Source organism: Liolophura sinensis, chromosome 6, assembly GCF_032854445.1.
Source record: "Liolophura sinensis isolate JHLJ2023 chromosome 6, CUHK_Ljap_v2, whole genome shotgun sequence".
NCBI lineage: Eukaryota > Metazoa > Mollusca > Polyplacophora > Chitonida > Chitonidae > Liolophura > Liolophura sinensis.
Genome location: NC_088300.1, coordinates 864,517 through 885,720, shown reverse-complemented (window position 1 = coordinate 885,720; position 21,204 = coordinate 864,517). Strand labels below are relative to the sequence as shown.

The 21,204-nt window shown below is 40.1% G+C and overlaps 1 protein-coding gene across 1 annotated transcript in view; it reads left to right on the top strand.

The window, feature by feature from the left end:
* The window catches only part of LOC135466794 (WD repeat and HMG-box DNA-binding protein 1-like), a 36,403-nt gene that overhangs the window by 13,733 nt on the left and 1,466 nt on the right, over positions 1–21,204 (top strand). The window contains exons 5-26 of the mRNA XM_064744486.1: positions 1,914–2,011; positions 3,238–3,286; positions 3,772–3,864; positions 5,056–5,162; positions 6,695–6,779; positions 7,040–7,090; positions 9,882–10,065; positions 10,817–10,974; positions 11,514–11,698; positions 11,968–12,049; positions 12,969–13,134; positions 14,508–14,625; positions 15,016–15,124; positions 15,603–15,664; positions 16,159–16,273; positions 16,882–17,013; positions 17,745–17,953; positions 18,342–18,502; positions 18,677–18,765; positions 19,339–19,464; positions 19,658–19,758; positions 20,782–20,911. Of these exons, the coding sequence (XP_064600556.1) occupies positions 1,914–2,011; positions 3,238–3,286; positions 3,772–3,864; positions 5,056–5,162; positions 6,695–6,779; positions 7,040–7,090; positions 9,882–10,065; positions 10,817–10,974; positions 11,514–11,698; positions 11,968–12,049; positions 12,969–13,134; positions 14,508–14,625; positions 15,016–15,124; positions 15,603–15,664; positions 16,159–16,273; positions 16,882–17,013; positions 17,745–17,953; positions 18,342–18,502; positions 18,677–18,765; positions 19,339–19,464; positions 19,658–19,758; positions 20,782–20,911 (2,610 nt within the window). The remainder of the gene's footprint in view (positions 1–1,913; positions 2,012–3,237; positions 3,287–3,771; positions 3,865–5,055; positions 5,163–6,694; positions 6,780–7,039; positions 7,091–9,881; positions 10,066–10,816; positions 10,975–11,513; positions 11,699–11,967; positions 12,050–12,968; positions 13,135–14,507; positions 14,626–15,015; positions 15,125–15,602; positions 15,665–16,158; positions 16,274–16,881; positions 17,014–17,744; positions 17,954–18,341; positions 18,503–18,676; positions 18,766–19,338; positions 19,465–19,657; positions 19,759–20,781; positions 20,912–21,204) is intronic.

Genomic DNA, 21,204 nt, shown 5'->3' with positions numbered 1-21,204 from the left:
AGAATATAAACAATGTTTGCCCAGAAAACAAAGTTCAAGTGGTTAGATCTAACTGAAAGGATGAAAGGCCTGATAGCCCAGTTCTCCGACAAGAGTACAAACCATGTAGATTTTATCTGACACCTGCAGGTCTGGGACATGGGAGGCTCTGAAAAGTCATTTCCATATTCAAGACCATGTATATATATATATATGTGTGTGTTATGTGTCCTGATAAATGTCTAATGTGAAGAGAAGAATTGCCAAATTATCATGTGTACAGCAGTTCATAGATGTCCACCTGAACTACCGTTAAACAGTAGTTAAAAGATTCAAAATACTGAATACAGAATTTTTAAAAAAAAAATTAAAAACCATGCAGTTCCCCCCATGTGACAATCGTCCCATGATAATCTCTACTACCTATTGTAATTCAGCTATAGATTTCTTCTTACTTCTCTGTAGTCTGGGGCATGCCACCCTATAGAATAGAATCCTCAAACGCATGTATTATCTTCACCATCTGATTGCTGATTAGTATACTCCTATGTGGTTTACTCTCTGTACATACATCCACAATCTGTGTAGAGATAGAGGGCTCTAACATTTTACAAGCCATGTGTTTTTTTCGTTTTAAAAGTAGGTTTTATCCCATTTGAAGGAAAAATTCATACAGAGAATTGTCATATGTGTGTACTGTTTTTAATAATACTGTTTGATTGATTTTAACTTGGAAATAATAATTTTAACTTAATTAAAATATTAATCATTAAAGTACATTTGATTACATTTGATATTTTTTGTTCGTGTATTACATCACTCATATACATAGTTGACTGCATCTCATCAAGTGCAACATCCTCCACATTTTGACGACAGGCTTCAGCCCGTACAATCAGGTCTATAACTGCCGCTATCAGAGCTCAGAATGATTAACTTATCTTTCAGTGGACGTATGGGAAGGGGTTTTTCATGAACGGTTTCCGCCATCAAGCTCACTTTTCATACCATGTGTGTGCACAAGCTCTTCAGTGGTGTGGACAGGAGCTTTTATTTGGGATTATAAAACAAGACATTTCATTGAGCCAATCTCGTCACATTAAATAGTAGTCTACACTCACTGATGCAAGCAGCCATTTTCCTGTCAGTTACCGTCGTCGATGGTCAGTCATTTTTTGCTTAAACTGGCACAAACGCCGAAGGCGGATTTTCTTGTATTCAAAATGAATATAGCGACCAACTGAAAGCACACTGTACTTACCAACATGTGAAATTATTGTTCTCCTGGAGTTTGCATGGTGATGGAGAATTCGTGTTTACATAGTTTAGGGTATCGACCAGTTAGGATGAATGTATGAGATATTTTCATTTTGATATTTCAGAACCTGAAAAACATAGAAATTAATATTACTTTGTCTTTAATTGTATGGGGTAGTTACATATTTAAAAGAACTCAGTATGACACCATTACAGGGCAGTTACATCTGAAAATAATTTAAAACAACCTTGAAATAGAGTAGTTAACATTTTGACATCTGTGAACCCCTGGTGTATTTATCTATTAATCATTTTAAAGGTATACTCAAAAGTTTTGATGCACGGTATGATATGGTCTCAGTAAATATTTTACCAAATACGTCAACATCCAGTCTTTGGAAACCTCACTCAGTTCATTCCGATCTCAATTAAACTGAAGTATCTTGACAAACTCTTCAATTGAACATCGGAGAAACAAAATATGCAACTGGCAAATGGATTACAAAAATCAAGACTACATGTAGAGCATTTGCTATAGGTACTGGCTACAGAAATTATTACCAGATAACAAACTCACAAAAATCAAGACTACGTGCATAGCAATTGCTCTGCGGCAGAAGGTGTCACTTGCAAAATGCTTAGCTTGAGGTAAAATTTGTGTTTTTTCTGTAATTTAGGCGTCGTCAAGTTGTGATGGTACAGTACGAGTGTGGAGTATCGTTGATCAGAAGACTGTACAGTCCTGGAAAGTTGTCCCCAAGTCTAACGATGTCAGGTAACCACCAAGGCAGCCATGTGTTATCCCTGGGTCTTTAGGGTTGTCTCACAGGCTTGTTAGGTTGTCTGTAAGGGTAGCCGGCTAGTACAATCCTCAGAGCATCTCCACAACTGCAGGACTGCAAGTACACAAAGCCATGCTACTGAGCACATGCCCTTATATATCAAACAAGGGCCATATTGCTGAGCACATACCCTTGTATATCATGCAAGTGCAATATTGCTGAGCACATGCCCTTGTATATCAAACAAGTGCAGTATTGCTGAGCACATGCCCTTGTATATCAAACAAGTGCAGTATTGCTGAGCACATGCCCTTGTATATCCAACAAGTGCAGTATTGCTGAACACATGCCCTTGTATATCAAACAAGTGCAGTATTGCTGAGCACATGCCCTTGTATATCAAACAAGTGCAGTATTGCTGAACACATGCCCTTGTATATCAAACAAGTGCAGTATTGCTGAGCACATACCCTTGTATATCCAACAAGTTTAATATTGCTGAGCACATGCCCTTTCTATATATGTATCAAAAAAGTGCAATATTGCTGAGCTCATGCCCTTATATATCAATCAAGGGCAATACTGCTGTTCACATACCCTTACATATCAATCAAGCACAATACTGCTGTTCACATACCCTTACATATCAATCAAGCACAATACTGCTGTTCACATACCCTTACATATCAATCAAGCACAATACTGCTGTTCACATACCCTTACACATCAATCAAGCACAATACTGCTGTTCACATACCCTTATATATCAAACAAGTGCAATACTGCTGTTCACATACCCTTGTATATCCAACAAATGCAATACTGCTGTTCACATACTCTTATATATTAAACAAGGTTTTATTGACTGCTCCTGCTTAAAATTTTAAACAACTGTTTCTTTGATTCCTCTTTAGGAATATGTGAATTATCAGCTCTTACTGTCATATTGTTTTGCTGCAAAGTCATGCAGATCTTCAGGATTGAGGTCTCCTCCGATGACTTGGATAAAGATTAAGGGTATTTAATTTTTATACCTGACCATACATGACATTTGCAGCATATTTTCTGGGAATCACATGGACAGTGGAAAAAAAATAATTAGCATAAAGTCATTTGAATTAAAATTTAACCCAAATTTTTGAATTATTTAATGGTTTATTTATTTGTGAGGTTGCTGTTGATCCAGGCTAACTTATACATTTCAAACACTCTTTGACAGCCTGTCCAAGACATTATGTCGCCTCTGCTGGGAACCACAGACTGGGAAGGTAAGCAGTGACACACACCAAGGGCAGAGGTTTTAGAATATCAGTCTCACTATGTTACACTAGCTAAATGCACATGTATGCTGACTTTTGTAGTGAAAAGACCAATAAAGTCAGATCAGATGTTTGCATGAGTGCATTGTAGTTTTATTTATTTATTTATTTATTTATTTGATTGGTGTTTTACACCATGCTCAAGAATATATCAGCTATATGACGGCAGCCAGCATTATGGTGGGAGGAAACCTGGCAGAACCCGGGGGAAACCCACGACCATCCGCAGGTTGTTGCCAAACCTTTCCACTTACGGCCAGAGAAGAAGCCAGCATGAGCTGGACTTGAGCTCACTGCGAATGCATTGGTGTGAGGCTCTTGGGCCATTGAGCTGTGCTGGCATGCTAACCACAGAGGACTCCATTGTAGTTTCTTCCTTTTGCTATGACGTTAACATTTTTATGTTTCTCTACTTTTTATCTCTTTTGTGTTAGAATCTTGTCGTCCCAGTGGAGAAAGAAGTGCACGTGTATGAAAGAGATTCATGGAAGAAAGTCCACTCATTGACTGATGGCTCCATCAAAGAGGTATTTACAATTGTTTGTTAATAATAAATTGATTTGTTGTCATGTTAGTATACTAATCCATTAAAGAATCTCTACCATAGGTTTTTGGCAACAACCCCATATTCGCTAATCAATACGTTTTCTGTCTTTACCGAAATTAACATAAATTATTGCCTTTCAGACTTGTACCTGTACTATTTATAGTGTTAAAACAGTACTAAAGTTTGGACTATTCTGAAACAGAAAAAATTTGATTAGATTTGCACTGATCAATTTTTTGACAAATATCTTTGGTATATCCTCTTGGGTTATCAACGAAGATTGGAACATTGATGGCAAGAAACCGTACAAAGCTGATCTGACCATGAAGTTTGTTTGCCTTCCATGAATATAACATACACCATAAGCTCACCATGCAGATGAAGGTTTGTGCGTCACACTAACACTAAGGAAAGCTGTGCCACTCAGTTGCTTGACAATGGCTTGACAAATGGTTTACTCTGTACATCTTCTCCACACATAAAAGTGACGACTAGTACTGTAAGAGTTTTTTAAAAAAAAGTGTGGAGTATTGTGATTAACACCAATAAATAGATAAATAAACAAATAACTATCGTACCTGTGTTATTTGCAAATCACATATAATTTTATGTTTCTCTACTGTTAGAAATGGGAAAATGCTAATGCCTGATGGTCAGATCATTATTCATGGAGATTTACATAGAAATCCTTCAGTAAAACAGTACATTACATTTGTCATGTTAATGGTGGTGAGTTAGTGGTGGTTGTGTGGTGGTGTCATTCGTCACCTTCTTCACCATGTGGAAACTGTCTGGATGCTTCCTGTGTTGGTGGTGTTATTTGTGTGTTCTCAGCTGGTGTCAGTCATCACCTTCTTCACCATGTGGAGTGGTCTGGCTACTTCCTGTGTTGGTGGTGTTATTTGTGTGTTCTCAGCTGGTGTCAGTCATCACCTTCTTCACCATGTGGAAACTGTCTGGATACTTCCTGTGTTGGTGGTGTTATTTGTGTGTTCTCAGCTGGTGTCATTCGTCACCTTCTTCACCATGTGGAAACTGTCTGGATACTTCCTGTGTTGGTGGTGTTATTTGTGTGTTCTCAGCTGGTGTCAGTCATCACCTTCTTTACCATGTGGAAACTATCTGGCTGCTTCCTGTGTTAATGGTGTTATTTGTGTTCGTGTGTTCACAGCTGGTGTCAATTGTCACATTCTCGCCATGTGGAAACTATCTGGCTGCTTCCTGTGTTGATGGTGTTGTTTGTGTTTGGGACTGGAAGACCAAGAAATGTGTCTCAAGGTATGTCACTTAAACGTTGTAAATATAATTCAGGCATCCTGGTTTCTGTAAATGGTTTTATCTCTTTCTAATTAGAACCAAACGTGACCAGTTTTGTTAGATGTCTCTTTCAAGCTACCAAACTGGTGAACTGGTAATGTTTCAGAGTGATACACAACTGTAATCAGCAGGAATGGACCAGACATGTCCAGAATGTGCTGTGGTCTTTCTGGCAGAGCCCAACATGACCATAGTCTTATTACGAATTTCTTTCTGTAATGTATGAAGGCATTTAGGTTTTTGGATGGAGGAAACTGAGAAACAGCAGCACCTTTTCAAAATACTGACTTAAAGCTAGGCTTGAAGTTGACCATAGCCTGGTTATGGATCTCTTTCTGACAGAACCAGACACATTCATAATTTCTTTACTCTCCTCTTTCTGACAGAACCAAACACGTCCATAATTTTGTTACCCTCATCTGTCTTTCTGACAGAACCAAACATGCCATAATTTCGTTACCCTCCTCTGTCTTTCTGACAGAACCAAACATGCCATAATTTCGTTACCCTCCTCTGTCTTTCTGACAGAACCAAACATGTCCATAATTTCGTTACCCTCCTCTTTCTGACAACTAAACAAGTCCATATTTTCTTTACCCTCCTCTTTCTGACAGAACCAAACACGTCCATAATTTCTTTACCCTCCTCTTTCTGACAGAACCAAACATGTCCATAATTTCTTTAACCTCCTCTTTCTGACAGAACCAAACACATCAATAATTTCGTTACCCTCCTCTTTCTGACAGAACTAAACACGTCCATATTTTCTTTACCCTCCTCTTTCTGACAGAACCAAACATGTCCATAATTTCTTTACCCTCCTCTTTCTGACAGAACCAAACATGTCCATAATTTCTTTACCCTCCTCTTTCTGACAGAACCAGACACTTCCATAATTCCTTTACCCTCCTCTTTCTGACAGAACCAAACACCTCCATAATTTCTTTACCCTCCTCTTTCTGACAGAACCAAACACTTCCATAATTTCTTTACCCTCCTCTTTCTGACAGAACCAAACATGTCCATAATTTCTTTACCCTCCTCTTTCTGACAGAACCAAACACATCCATAATTCCTTTACCCTCCTCTTTCTGACAGAACCAAACACATCCATAATTTCTTTACCCTCCTCTTTCTGACAGAACCAAACACTTCCATAATTTCTTTACCCTCCTCTTTCTGACAGAACCAAACATGTCCATAATTTCTTTACCCTCCTCTTTCTGACAGAACCAAACATGTCCATAATTTCTTTACCCTCCTCTTTCTGACAGAACCAAACACATCCATAATTTCTTTACCCTCCTCTTTCTGACAGAACCAAACATGTCCATAATTTCTTTACCCTCCTCTTTCTGACAGAACCAAACATGTCCATAATTTCTTTACCCTCCTCTTTCTGACAGAACCAAACATGCCATAATTTCTTTACCCTCCTCTTTCTGACAGAACCAAACACATCCATAATTCCTTTACCCTCCTCTTTCTGACAGAACCAAACATGACAAGAATCTGATGATCACAGCTTTGGCGTGGAACCCTAAAGGAAACAATGAGATGGCGTATTGTGATAACCAGGTTAGATGTCAATTCTTGTGATCAGCTTCACTGATACAAAATTATTAAACTTAAGTGTACAGGGATCAGCTCTATGTTTTAGCCTTATACTATCCCTGTAAATGTATGACAAGGATTAGATTCCGTAATGTTAATCCAGCAGTGGATTTAAAATCATTGAGCTATGAATTCTCTGATTTAGATAGTCTGCTCTGTTACGAGTTGCTTCATGACCCTGACCTGTTGTGCTGATCATGTTCTCATTTGAAACTTTCCCCTAGGGTCAACTTGGGCTCATTGAAGCTGTTGTCTCTGCTGATGCCCCTGAACAGGTATGGTTGTCATCCATCTTAATCATGTATCTTTGTTTTAGTTGTGACCAAACATTAATAAACCTGCCTCTCAGTCTGCGTGTAAATGAAGTACAATACAGGTTCTTGTGTGGCATGTTGGACCTTCCAAACTGCATATAGAAACCATTTTAATGGATTAAAACATAGAAAAGGGAGGAAAAAGCGTAGAATTTGGTGATGAAACATCAGAAAATGTACCCGACTATGGTCGAGCCATCCTTGACCTTGACCTTGACCTTGTGATGTCACGGTGGTACATTCGCTGGCAGGCATGCGGGCTTCTCTGTGTACAACACACAATACAGGAGACAATTCCTAGACTTATAACTAATTTTGAAACTATACCATGCCCAAGTGTGGCTTGTGACAGCAGTAACACACACTATACAGTTACATACATGGCCAAAAAATGCGACAGATTGAGAGAATATGTACCAGATATCTCATCGTAAACAGCCTTTGATTGTGGAGGACCGGATCGATTGTAGCCGTACATGTATGAGACTAATTCAATCATGCCTATGTTGAAAGAAAAGGCAGAAAGACGAGGCATATGTCCCCCCATAATGAAAAAGAAAATAAGTTGGGATTTTCATTCCCCTGAATGCAGAAGTTGTTTAAGTACTTGCTTGTTTGAAACAGCAGGCTGTGTCACGAACTGTAGGGAGTCTTTGCTCTTCGATGTTTAGGCGGCTACAGGGCGGCCATCCTGTTCACACCGAGCACAGCGGGCGCGTGATACCTCACAACATGCCACACCTCGATGACCGTAACAGGGCTCAAAATTGGCATTTAGATGTCTAACCAATCACTGTTTCTATTCAATATAATTCAAGCCTTATTTATTTTTGCCGGGGATACTTTTTAAAAATTAAACATAATAAAAAATGAGCTTGATTGTTATTTTCCCCGGTGTTGATGTACAGACTTTTCTAGCTCGTCACTACAACTTCCAATCCTCTGGCCCGACAGCATAGATTCTTGTGTCGCGCCGGTATTGCTTGACTTGGCTGTAAAAATTTATAGACTGTGGACTGTGAAACGATGCCATATTCTCCATGAGTACAACCGTGTCCAATTTGTAGCAGACAAACCAGGCGGGAGCATGTTTGCGTCATCTACAGTGTCCTGTTTGTCAGCGAAATTCTGTCATCATAACGCACAGTCACTATGCTGTACATGCTTTTCAAGGATCTAAAAACAACTCCGGTGTTTTTTTAAAATATTTGTTGCAAAACAGTTTTACTTATATGATTTTCAGGATGCTAATTAAGAGGTGTACACGTAGGGATAATTATAGATTAAGTCATACCCTGAGTAATTCTGGAAAAGCACCCAGTGTGTAGGTCTAATGCATGGATTCAGCACTGATTAGTAGGGCTTTTCAACACATAATCCTGGCAGGTATCCAGCATCACCTGGCAAGGGATCGGCGGTTGACAAGAAAGGTAGAGGGCCAAAATTTAATCAGATTCGTACACTCTCTGGGGGGAATAGAGTGTTACCGGTAGTCGATCATGGACAGTAGTTCACATCTCCATCACACCTGAGTGTGCCTCGCCAGCTTGGCAAGATGGGGAGAGACACTGCCAGGTTTTGAAATGATTAAACTTTCTGTGTGATTGGATGGCTGATTTTCAATCATGCCAATGTCATACATTGGTAGACCTATATTATCTATCAAATTTCAGAACAGACGTTTCCTGAATTTTCGTTTGTAACATGTCGATACATTGCATTTGTTACTTATGTATTGATTTGCTGCGCTGATCTGAACGTCGGCCAATAGACTCTCTCATTGGATATACATGACATGTTGTCAAAATATGTGGTTCTCGAAATTTGAAAGCAAATTATTTGTCATTCATAACTAGTGGTATTTACAACTTACACGAAGACTATCCAAAAAAATGAAGTTAAAACCAGCTGGCAGTAAAACACTATACGAGCACACGCTAGAAATAATAATAACATGGCGAGAATGTGAAATGATTCTGGAGAAAGGACAACAACAGTGAAACGACTCGATACAAACCTTTCTTAAAGAAAATCTAAGTTTGGCACAGTTTGACACATATACACAGCTACTTACTTATTTCACGATATTCTCAAGCCCATAATATCGGCTTTGATACGTGGTGTGACATACTTTGTGCATGTAGGCATGCGTGAGTACGGTAAGTAGTGTGTTTCCAGACGTACCAGGCTTGGGCAGTTGTGGAGGCTTTTAGCCTACCGTGTGCACTTGGTTAATCCTGTATTGTGTGGCTTTTATTGCCACATTAAAAATAAAACCTGGTTCAAAAGTTTTTTCACAGTAGGTAATTATTCATTCATTAGCCATTTTATGTACCCGTAAGCCCACCAGTGATTTGGGAAAGCTCCTTAAAAATATATTATCAGCGGGATACATACAAGCTGTGAATTTCTATAGTATTTTAATCCTGCTTTTTGTGGTGAGTTTGAATTTGTAAAACCAGTACTTGTAGCAGATGTTGTGCATGGGGTCTTGATTTTTGTAATCCATATACATATTGAATATTTTGTCTCCCCGCGTTCAGAGAAGGTACGGTATGTTATTTTCACATTCAGTGACCTGTTGTCCGCTGAATGTCCACCCATGACAGGATACTTTAGGCAGTGATGAGTTATTCAGGCCTGAAAGTGAAATGTCTGATTTGTTGTAAAGACCTTGTTCATTTTGTCAAAACAGAAATGCTTTATGCTGGAAAAAGAAGTAGCGTGTAAGTGGCGTATCTGTTTTCTTCAGGACCCAGTTGATGGAGCCATGGATCCTACAGAGGGAGTGTTTGATGATGATGATGACTTCTTGCTACGAGCCACCGGTGATGATGGCATCCCAGGGGGAGATAACCCCGACTCTGACCAGGATGATGATCCATTCAATTTACCCATCAAGAAACCTGGAGTCCTCGATGACCTGCAATCTAATGGTAAAATTCCTTGATACTGTCAGATTCTCAATATCTCTCTTAAAATATGTACTATTTGAAAATTTATGAATTCTCCTTTCGTGTGATCATGTGTCTATCCTCTCTTGTAAGCAGGGGGAGAGGGAGGGGGCACTTGTAGCTTTGGTGTACTTGGTGAAGTCAGTTTCATAGCTATCCTCTCTTGTGAGCAGGGGGAGAGGGAGGGGGACTTGTAGCTTTGATGTACTTGATGTACTCAGTTTCATAGCTATCCTCTCTTGTGAGCAGGGGGAGAGGGAGGGGGACTTGTAGCTTTGATGTACTTGGTGTAGTTAGTTTCATAGCTATCCTCTCTTGTGAGCAGGGGGAGAGGGAGGGGGCACTTGTAGCTTTGATGTACTTGATGTACTCAGTTTCATAGCTATCCTCTCTTGTGAGCAGGGGGAGAGGGAGGGGGCACTTGTAGCTTTGATGTACTTGGTGTAGTCAGTTTCATAGCTATCCTCTTGTGAGCAGGGGAGAGGGAGGGGGACTTGTAGCTTTGATGTACTTGGTGTAGTCAGTTTCATAGCTTTCCTCTCTTGTGGGGGAGGGGGAGAGGGAGGGGGGGCTTGTTGCTTTGGTATACTTGATGTAGTCAGTTTAATGTAGAATACAGTTTGATTTATTTGATTTGTGTTTTACACTGTACTTGAAAATAGTTCACTTCTACGGTTATTTCATTTATGCTTCTATATTATTCCTCGTTATGCCTGATGATCCCATGTTATAGATGATGTAACGTCTGTGATGTCAGACCTAGATGGTGCTGACAGTACGGCGGGTGCCCCCAGGACCAGTGCTGCCCCCACTCTCGGGCCTAAACCTACCCCCTTACAGAAAGCCTTCCAGTCTGGCTCTACCCCAGAGCACCTCAGTGCCAGGTTTATGGTCAGTACCCTCACCTCCTGAGTCATGCCTCTGAAACACCTCTTTCTTCGTCTTTGTGAAACAGGTGTGCTGAACTCCATGTGTGGCACCCCTCACCTTATCAGACAACCTGGAGGACTGGTTACGCTACAGATTTCCACTCAGCATTTTTGAATGTGCCAATAGTTTTTTACTTTTACTGCATCACCTGCATCGTGTGCGGTTTCTTTTTAGTCCTTGTTTTGTGGGAAAAGTTCTTTAACACACCATGCTAATGTAATACGCTAAACAGCCATGGGTTTGAGGACACGACAAGTTAGGAGTTTGTATTTGTTAACCAGCCCCCTGCAATTTAGATAGGTTGCTAGATTCTCACCATTACAAACTGGACAACAATGTTGCATGTTTTCTTCATACACACAGTTTTGGTCTGTTAGTAAAGGTGTTCTGCCATTTTAGCTCATCTGTTAGTGAGCAAGGTGTTCTGCCATTTTAGCTCATCTCTTATTGAGCAAGTTGAGTGACTTTTGACATATTTGTATAATTGTTATGGTTCACAGAAATGGAATTCCGTTGGAATCATTCGTCAGTACAGCTCGGATGAGGAGAACTCTATTGACGTGGAGTTCCATGACACAGCAATTCACCATGCCATGCACTTCAACAACGACAGTGGCTACACACTAGCTGATGTGTCAACAGAGGCAGTAGTGCTGGCAGCAGAGGCTGATGACAGCGTTCCAAGGTCCGTCTGATTAATGTTGGAATAAAGGAAAACCTGAAAAGGCCTGATAGTGATGCATGGCAAATGTTAAAACTCATTGCAAGCTCTCTTAAAAATAGCTTGATGATGTGACAACTAACTAAACTTAAAAAAAATGATCAGTGTAACAAATATTCTGTCTGATTTGCCTGTATTTGCTCATTTCCCTCCTGTATAATTCCTTGTTAATCAACCTAGCCTGTCTCAAATATGTCAACATAGTTGTATGAATGTCTACTTTTATTTTTTAGTAAGTTGTTCTGTATGCACTTTGCATCATGGGATAACTCTAAGGACTGGTCTGTGACAATGCCAGATGGGGAGAACATTGAGGTAAGTCTGTGTACACCCGTTCACCAGGCTAACAGAAACATAACACTGAATTAAATATTCCCTTTTTAGCTCACCTGTACGGAGTAAGGCAAGGTATTGTGAGCGGGTGGGGGGAGGGGTTTGGAGTGTCTGTGTTGGTGTTTTGTTTAGCTCTTGTATATTGGACCATCACACATGGATTAAAGGTTAAGATTTTTAAGATTTATGGGCTTTGCCAGATTTACCATTTTTGTAATCAAGAAAAGTTTCATATAGGGCTACATTATTTATGCACATTTCTACCTACATGTAGGAGAAGAAGAAGAGTATTGGGTTCCTCTGGTGATTTTATCCTTTTCCTGTTTTGTTCGTGAGCTGGTGGGTTTCGTTGATTCCATTGTCTAGTTGACTCTGATTCCAGTGTCTAGTTGACTGCTATAGCAGGCCAGCTGGTGGGATTCTCTGATTCCACTGTCTAGTTGACTGCTATAGCAGGCCAGCTGGTGGGATTCTCTGATTCCACTGTCTAGTTGACTGCTATAGCTGGCCACCTGGTGGGATTCTCTGATTCCACTGTCTAGTTGACTGCTATAGCAGGCCAGCTGGTGGGATACTCTGATTTCACTGTCTAGTTGACTGCCATAGCAGGCCAGCTGGTGGGATTCTCTGATTCCAGTGACTAGTTGACTGCTATAGCTGGCCAGCTGGTGGGATTCTCTGATTCCACTCTCTGGTTGACTGCTTGGTGGAATGCGCGGTATTCGCTATCATACATAGTATGATAGCTTTAGTGTAATTGAGCAAAAGCAGAAAAGTGTCGCTTTCCTAACAGGTCAGTTTTAGTGGAAGTGTCTTGCATTTATGGCACCTGGGTGTGATTTCTCAGTAATTTGTCCCCTTGCAAAATAGTTATTGACTGTTTGGTTGTTTCGTTTTGCAGGCATTGTGTTTAGGGGGTGGTTGGATAGCTGTGGCCACTGACCAGCGCAATGTCCGGCTGTTATCTGTAGGAGGTGTCCAAAGGGAGTTGTTCTCCATTCCTGGCCCAGTGGTCAGCCTCGCTGGACATCATGATCAACTTCTGGTCGTCTTCCACAGGGGCACAGGTAAGTCTGCTCTAGACTGCTGGATGGTGTTTGTTTCCACATTTTTCTCTCAATTCATACTTCATAATAATACAGTTGTAATGTATGAAGACATTTAGGCTTATAGGTGGAGGAAACTGACATACCTAAGCACCTTTCCAAGTCCAGACTGAAGGCTAGGCTTAAGCGCGAGTCTGGTGTACGTGAAATGCAGCCATATTATGGTATAATATCTAGTATGCGGTTGTTATCCCTCTGCTATGTTAGATCATCATATGGCTGGGTCAGATCCCTGCTGTTACACTTGGCCACATCCTGAAGAAGCGGTTATATAAACAGTGATGACACTGATTCATTAAGTTATTTTAAGGGACAGAAGAAATATTTGGCAAAGCACTTTTTGAATGTAAGACACACTTAAAATACATTTTTTGATGGAGGATAAAAGTTACCTGAATAACAGAGTAAACTAACATACAATGATGACAAACTGAAAAGGGAAGTACCAAAAATCTAGCACATGCATCATGGATATTTACACGTAGTAATGGTTACATTGTGAAGTGTTGATGGCAACCACATGTAGCAGTGGTTACATTGTGAAGTGTTGATGGCAACCACATGTAGCAATGGTTACATTGTGAAGTGTTGATGGCAACTACACATAGTAATGGTTACATTGTGAAGTGTTGATGGCAACTACACATAGTAATGGTTACATTGTGAAGTGTTGATGGCAATCACACGTAGTAATGGTTACATTGTGAAGTGTTGATGGCAATCACACGTAGTAATGGTTACATTGTGAAGTGTTGATGGCAACTACACGTAGTAATGGTTACATTGTGAAGTGTTGATGGCAATCACATGTAGTAATGGTTACATTGTGAAGTGTTGATGGCAATCACACGTAGTAATGGTTACATTGTGAAGTGTTGATGGCAATCACACGTAGTAATGGTTACATTGTGAAGTGTTGATGGCAACTACATGTAGTAATGGTTACATTGTGAAGTGTTGATGGCAATCACACGTAGTAATGGTTACATTGTGAAGTGTTGATGGCAACTACACGTAGTAATGGTTACATTGTGAAGTGTTGATGGCAACTACACGTAGTAATGGTTACATTGTGAAGTGTTGATATCAACTACACGTAGCAATGGTTACATTGTGAAGTGTTGATGGGAACCAGATAAAGAAAACCTTAATATGGCTTGTTGAAGCAAACTTGAATGCTTCAGTACCAAAATGTCTTCAGCACAATAATAGCAGAGTGAGCATAATAAATCAATATTCAAATGTTGCATTGGAGCAAAAATGATTCTGATCTTGGATTGAGCAGCAGAGAACTGTTACTGGTATTGTTGCATTGCCTGTAAATGTAACCACAGGTGTACCTGGTGATCAGTGCTTGGGATGTATTCTCCTACATGTTGGATCAAGACGGAAATCCCTGCTTGGTGGAGAGTCTGTTCCTCTGAGCCCTCGTTCTACTCTGAACTGGCTGGGGTAAGCATTATGATGTTTAGCACAAACTCTCCCCGGGGTGATGGGTAAAATAAGAATCATCTGAGCTCTGCTAAAACATGTTACTGAGGTTAGGGTCAGGGTCAGGTTCTTTAGGTATGTTCTACAAGGTTCACAGTAATCTCTTCAAAAGGTGAAAGTAAAGAACAATTGTTAGTATTCTGAATTCTAATTCCAGCTTTTTATGTTCCGTATTGGATGACAGTGACTTATAGTAGTGAGATATGTCAGTGACTACTGACATTTTGGTGACGTGTTGCAGATGTTTTGGTGGTGTGTTGCAGATGTTTTGGTGGCATGTTACAGATGTTTTGGTGGCGTGTTACAGATGTTTTGGTGGCATGTTACAGATGTTTTGATGGCATGTTGCAGGTTTTCTGCAGAAGGAACCCCAGGCCTGGTGGATTCCTCTGGAGTTGTCAGATTGCTGAATCGCAGCCTGGGGAACACATGGATTCAAGTCTGTAACACAAACCATCATGTGAGTAGAGGCTACATGTTTACACTGCGGCTGAATTTAGTTATTTTGGAAAGTGGCTTGTTGTCAGGTGAATAGTTTCTGTCCTTACACCAGCTTAGTGTCTGTTTTGACTTAAATAACCCAAGGTTTAAAAAAAAATCAAGGTTTTTGGTTTTAAACATTGCCTAAAATACAAGTAAACTTAAAATACAAGTCAACTTGTATTTTAGCTCTTACTTATCAGAAATGTGTACCATGACATACATTTGTTATTGTTGCCATTTATTCTCAAGTTTGTCTTAAGTGTGCACAGTAGGAAGACCTCTCAGCAACTTGCGGATGATCGTGAGTTTTCATAAAAGAACAATCAAATAAAAAACTAAATGTGCATATTTGATTGACCATTCTTTTTATGCTTCACCTGGGTGTTTGGGCTGTTTGTGACTGTGTTGTAAATAAGAGTTATATCTGAAAGCTGATTGAACATTCCCACTCACAGGCAAGAGGAAAGTCTGATCATTACTGGATTGTTGGAGTTCATGAAAATCCACAACAGTTGAGGTATGTTTAATTTATTGTGTGGTAATTTTAGATCTGTACCACACAGGTAGTAGCAACAGACAACAATGTTGTGGTGACAACAGACAACAATGTTGTGGTGACAACAGACAACAATGTTGTGGTGTAAGGTTGCTGTTAACGTACTGAGCAGTGCTGGAGGGATAAGGGTAAGGAGTTCTATGTGGGAAATCTTTCCGTTTCATATCCCTGCTCTGGTAGTTTTTGTTGATGCTGCTGGTCCTCCCAGTTACATGTAAATCAAGCCTTAAAGAATATCATTCCTTGCAACATTTTTCTTTATTCTGATCAATGCAAATTTTGAGTCACAAGATAGAAAATAAAATGAGGCACTGAACTTAAATTTTAGAATTCATTGTAAAGATTAAATTGTTTGAGATGAAGAACATTGGATATTCCTTGTTGTTTCCTCTGTTTCTCTATGGTTGGTAAATTACCAGGAGTTGCCTCTAAAATATCCTGTGTTTTGTGTACAGGTGTATCATGTGTAAGGGTTCCAAGTTCCCCCCGACCTTACCCCGCCCCATGGTGTCAGTACTGCCTTACCAGCTGCCTCTGTGTGAACTCAGCACGGAGAAGAGTCAGTACGAGGTGAGATTACCTCCCTTTATCAATACACGTGTTCATTTGATGACCTGGTGAAGGCCTTTACCATAGTTATTTGTTTTATTTTGGTGACATTACATGACAGATAGTCTGGTCTGTTATTGGTGTAAGATTACACTATACTCCAGAAGAATCTGTTGTGATATAGACAAGACCACAGCTTGTCTGTTTAATAGAGGCAAATACTGACTTGGTTGAAAAGTACCTCTGTAAAGATGAACATGCACTGAAGGTTGTTTTGACCAATACACAAATACACTGATACAGTATACATAAACATCATTTTTTGTCCACTTTGGATAGGGTAAAAGATAATGTTTTTACAACTGACAGAGATTTGTTAGACTAGACGATACAGATGTAATAAATAGCCAAAATTTGCACAGATTGCTTTGTTGGATTATATAGATGTCCAAATTGAGGTTTTGTATAATTCTAAATATTTCATTTAAACACAAATTCAATAAATATAAGCAGAAATTGAGTTTTTATTTCAATGGACAGACCAATTTCGTCCCATTCAGATGACTGTTATGAATGTTGTGATGCGTTTGATACAATCCGTCATTTCTTCTTCTCCTTCCTCTTTTCAGGAGACACTGCTCCGGAGTCGGCTTCTCTCAAACCATCTCAGTGTACTGGAAACCCAGGGGTATGAAGTGGATGACAGTGTTAAGATTGAAATGCTGAAACCAGCTCAGGAAGCTCTGATGAAATTGTTTGCAGTAAGATGTATTTTTATGGTTATCAATCCATGTGGGAAAAAAGCTGTACTTGACTGTGGTCTTTTCTAATTCTGGTAGTGAAACAATCTGGCAGGTTGTGCTCAAAGTGTAGCACATTATGCTTAAAGTGTAGCAAAGTGTAGAAGATTGTGTTCAAATTGTAGTGATTCAAACGTTAATTATATTAATATTGAAATAAATAACTGGCTGATGATTACAGTAAAATTCTTGCTGCAGACTGTCGGTGTAGAGCTGTAGAAGTTTGTGTGATTGGTCTGCGTTACTGTTTTCAGCTGTCTACTCGCTCAGACCGTGAGTGTAGAGCTGTAGAAGTCTGTGTGATTGGGCTGTGAGTGTAGAGCTGTAGAAGTTTGTGTGATTGGGCTGTGAGTTTAGAGCTGTAGAAGTTTGTGTGATTGGGCTGTGTTACTGTTTTCAGCCGTCTGCTCGCTCAGACCCTGAGTGTAGAGCTGTAGAAGTTTGTGTGATTGGGCTGTGAGTGTAGAGCTGTAGAAGTTTGTGTGATTGGGCTGCGTTACTGTGTTCAGCTGTCTGCTCGCTCAGACCCTGAGTGTAGAGCTGTAGAAGTTTGTGTGATTGGTCCGTGAGTGTAGAGCTGTAGAAGTTTGTGTGGTTGGGCTGTGAGTGTAGAGCTGTAGAAGTTTGTGTGATTGGTCTGTGAGTGTAGAGCTGTAGAAGTTTGTGTGATTGGGCTGCGTTACTGTTTTCAGCTGTCTGCTCGCTCAGACCGTGAGTGTAGAGCTGTGGAAGTTTGTGAGATGATGCCTGATCAGCACACACTACAGCTAGCCATCAAGTACGCCAGTCGTCTGCGCCGTATGCAGCTAGCAGAGCGCATCAGTGACGTTGCTAGGCGCAAGGCAGAGGAGGAAACACCTGAAAACCAGGAAGAGGATTACCTCACTGCTCCTAGCATAAGGTGAGCAAAACATTAACTCTTGAATACAGAGCAAAATGTTCCTGGCAGGTGGGAGAATAGTCTATCTTTTTTCTTTGAATATATATGCAAAAATTTTCTGCATTGACGCAAATTATACCATAAAGTTTGTATGAAATAGAAGTCAGGAGTTCGGTCTGACACAAAGCTGACTGATGTCTTCCGTACCAGCACATATGTATGATGTATTCTTAAGAATTGGCCAAAAATATTTTTTTTTTTGCCTTCATTAATTATTATTGATCACTAAAACCAGTATCTGAAATTTACAAAGCCATCTAAATTTAATGGCCTAAAGTGAGTAAAATGATGTTTCATGACAGAAGTGTACCAGTCAACAGAACATGGATATTCATATTTCACTTAACAGGAGTGGCCGGCCTGAGGCTGTTGGGAGGAGTGGCTGGAATGGCCACAGAAGGCCTACTACAAAGCGAGGTCTGATTGGCCAAGAGGAGGAGGAGGGAGGAGTAAGTGAAGACGAGGCAGAGGAAGACATGGAGCAAGAGGATCAAACTGAGGAAACAACAGGTCAGACAACAACTACAACATTTGTTCCTATATTCTGAAAATTACCCATTGGTGAATGTGCCCAAACTGTTATCTGAAAATGTGATAAATAGAGCATGAACTAGTCATATTGATATATAGCCCTGGGAATAATTGTGTGACTATGTCTTATTTCTGTTCACATTTACATTTAAGGTCCTCGTCTCAATCTCACTGCCAAAGTGGCCGAGAGTAAGCCCTCAGAGCCTACTGCTGCCTCCTTACTCAGGAAAAACCCATTTAAGGTAGGTAATCTCAGTCTCACTGCCAAAGTGGCCGAGAGTAAGCCCTCAGAGCCTACTGCTGCCTCCTTACTCAGGAAAAACCCATTTAATTTAGGTAATCTCAGTCTCACTGCCAAAGTGGCCGAGAGTAAGCCCTCAGAGCCTATTGCTGCCTCCTTACTCAGGAAAAACCCATTTAAGGTAGGTAATCTCAGTCTCACTGCCAAAGTGACCGTGAGTAAGCCCTGAGCCTACTGCTTCCTCCTTATTCAGGAAAAACCCATTTAAGGTAGGTAATCTCAGTCTCACTGCCAAAGTGGCCGTGAGTAAGCCCTCAGAGCCTACTGCTGCCTCCTTATTCAGGAAAAACCCATTTACGATAGGTCACATCACCGTCAATATCATCAGCTCCACTTCACACATGCACTGAAGGTGAGGCTTTTGGAAGAAATTTCTTGAAAAATATTCTACAAGACCTGAAAGTTTATCAGTGTTTATGACAAGTTTTTAAACATTGTAGAAGTGATGACAAGAGAACTTTGAGAATCCTAGGAGCAGAATGGATGTCAGACTTTGCTTTATTGCCTTTTTCAGGTGTCCACACCTCAGAAGACACACACAGTTGTCAAAGGATCCAAAGTCTTTGATGACATGGCAAAGGAGAAGAAAACCTTGAAAAGTCCTACCTTACCATTGACTGTGAGCGATTCAAAGAAAAAAGTGGGTACATTGGAATCAGATCAAAAGTGTGGTTTTACTCTTTCTTTTTTCAAGGATGTTGCAAATCAAGATATAATGGAGAATCAGTATTTTCCAAATGTTACTCTGATTAAAATTGAGAATAAAGAATAGAATAAATCTGGTTAAGTTTGAAACTGCATTTGTTATGAATGTTTTACTTTGTACTCTGCAGGCTTCATCACAAATAAAACTGTTCAAGGCCAAATCCACAAAGTCATCTGAAAATAAGAAACCCACAGAAAACGGTGATACCATAGAAGCCGGGAAGAAAAAGTGAGTGCAGACACGTTGATTTGATCAGCCTGTAAAGGTGTCTGACGTCATATCAAGGAAGAATTCTGGAGACTGGCATTGAACAGCAGATAGATAAATAATTTGGACTGTTCATCTCAGTTCTTTCTGCCAATCTGTCCTGCTAATCTTTCATTATTGTTGATTTGAGAAAATTCACCCAGAGTTAAAAGGAGTGTCAGTAAAGTTGGAGTGTTCCTGGTTACATGTTCATGGTTATATGTTCCTGTTGTGGGCCCCCATTGTCCATGGTCTCTATAGTGGGCCCACATTATCCATGGTCTCTAAAGCGGGCCCCCATTGTCCATGGTCTCTATAGTGGGCCCACATTATCCATGGTCTCTAAAGCGGGCCCCCATTGTCCATGGTCTCTATAGTGGCCCACATTATCCATGGTCTCTAAAGCGGGCCCCCATTGTCCATGGTCTCTATAGTGGGCCCACATTATCCATGGTCTCTAAAGCGGGCCCCCATTGTCCATGGTCTACTATCCTTACTTACTATAAAGTAAGATTGTTTTAGTATTATATAACATGGACAATGTGCCCACATTTTCCATAGTGCTGGTTTAAAACTGTATAAACAAGAACCTGTTGTCATGCTTGAGTGAATACATAACCAGATGGAATTAAGATAACTGAATACTGTTGTTTCTTTCTCCCACTTTCTCTGAAGGGGTGTTCTCAAAAATACCAGGCACCTATTTCCAGACTTGTAATCACTGTGTCTTGAGTTTCCTTCAGTTCATGTTCATTGTGTCTGTTCTGTGCTATTCTGAGTTGTTCATTCTACTTATGTTACTACATGATGCTTTATCTTGTTTTATATATATTGATCTATATTTTTGATTGGACTCTAAACTACATTTTTTTCTGTATGTTGTCTGTGAAGGCCTTGGGGAACAACTGTTTCATTGTAAATTGACCCAGCTACCTTCGATAAATAAAGACATTATTATTGTTATTATGTGTATGTTCATACATTGTTTGTCTCCTCATTCTGCAGGACAGCTTATCAGCTGTGGTTTCAGGAGAACCAGACTGACATCTCCGAGGAACACCCTGAGCTGTCAGCAGAGGAGCTGCAAACCATGGCTGCAGAGAAGTTCAGGGAGTTGCCAAAGGAGGAACGACAGGTAGACTGCAGAAATTTATTGTATCACAGTGAATGTTTAGTTTTCTAAAATAAGCCCTTGTGCACATAGTTTATGTGATAAATCTTGTTAGAGACATGGGCCCAGTTGTTTGAAAACGCCAATACTGGTATTAAGTCATATTTTATACTTAAAATTGTACCCAAACTCAGCAGCCAATGCCTTTCTTCAAAGTCAAAGTATAAGAGCAGCAGTTTTAGTTCATATTTAATGTACTAGTACACAATTTCGTTTCAGCTAGGTGAAAAATTAACAAGTTGGCTTAAAGTTAAATC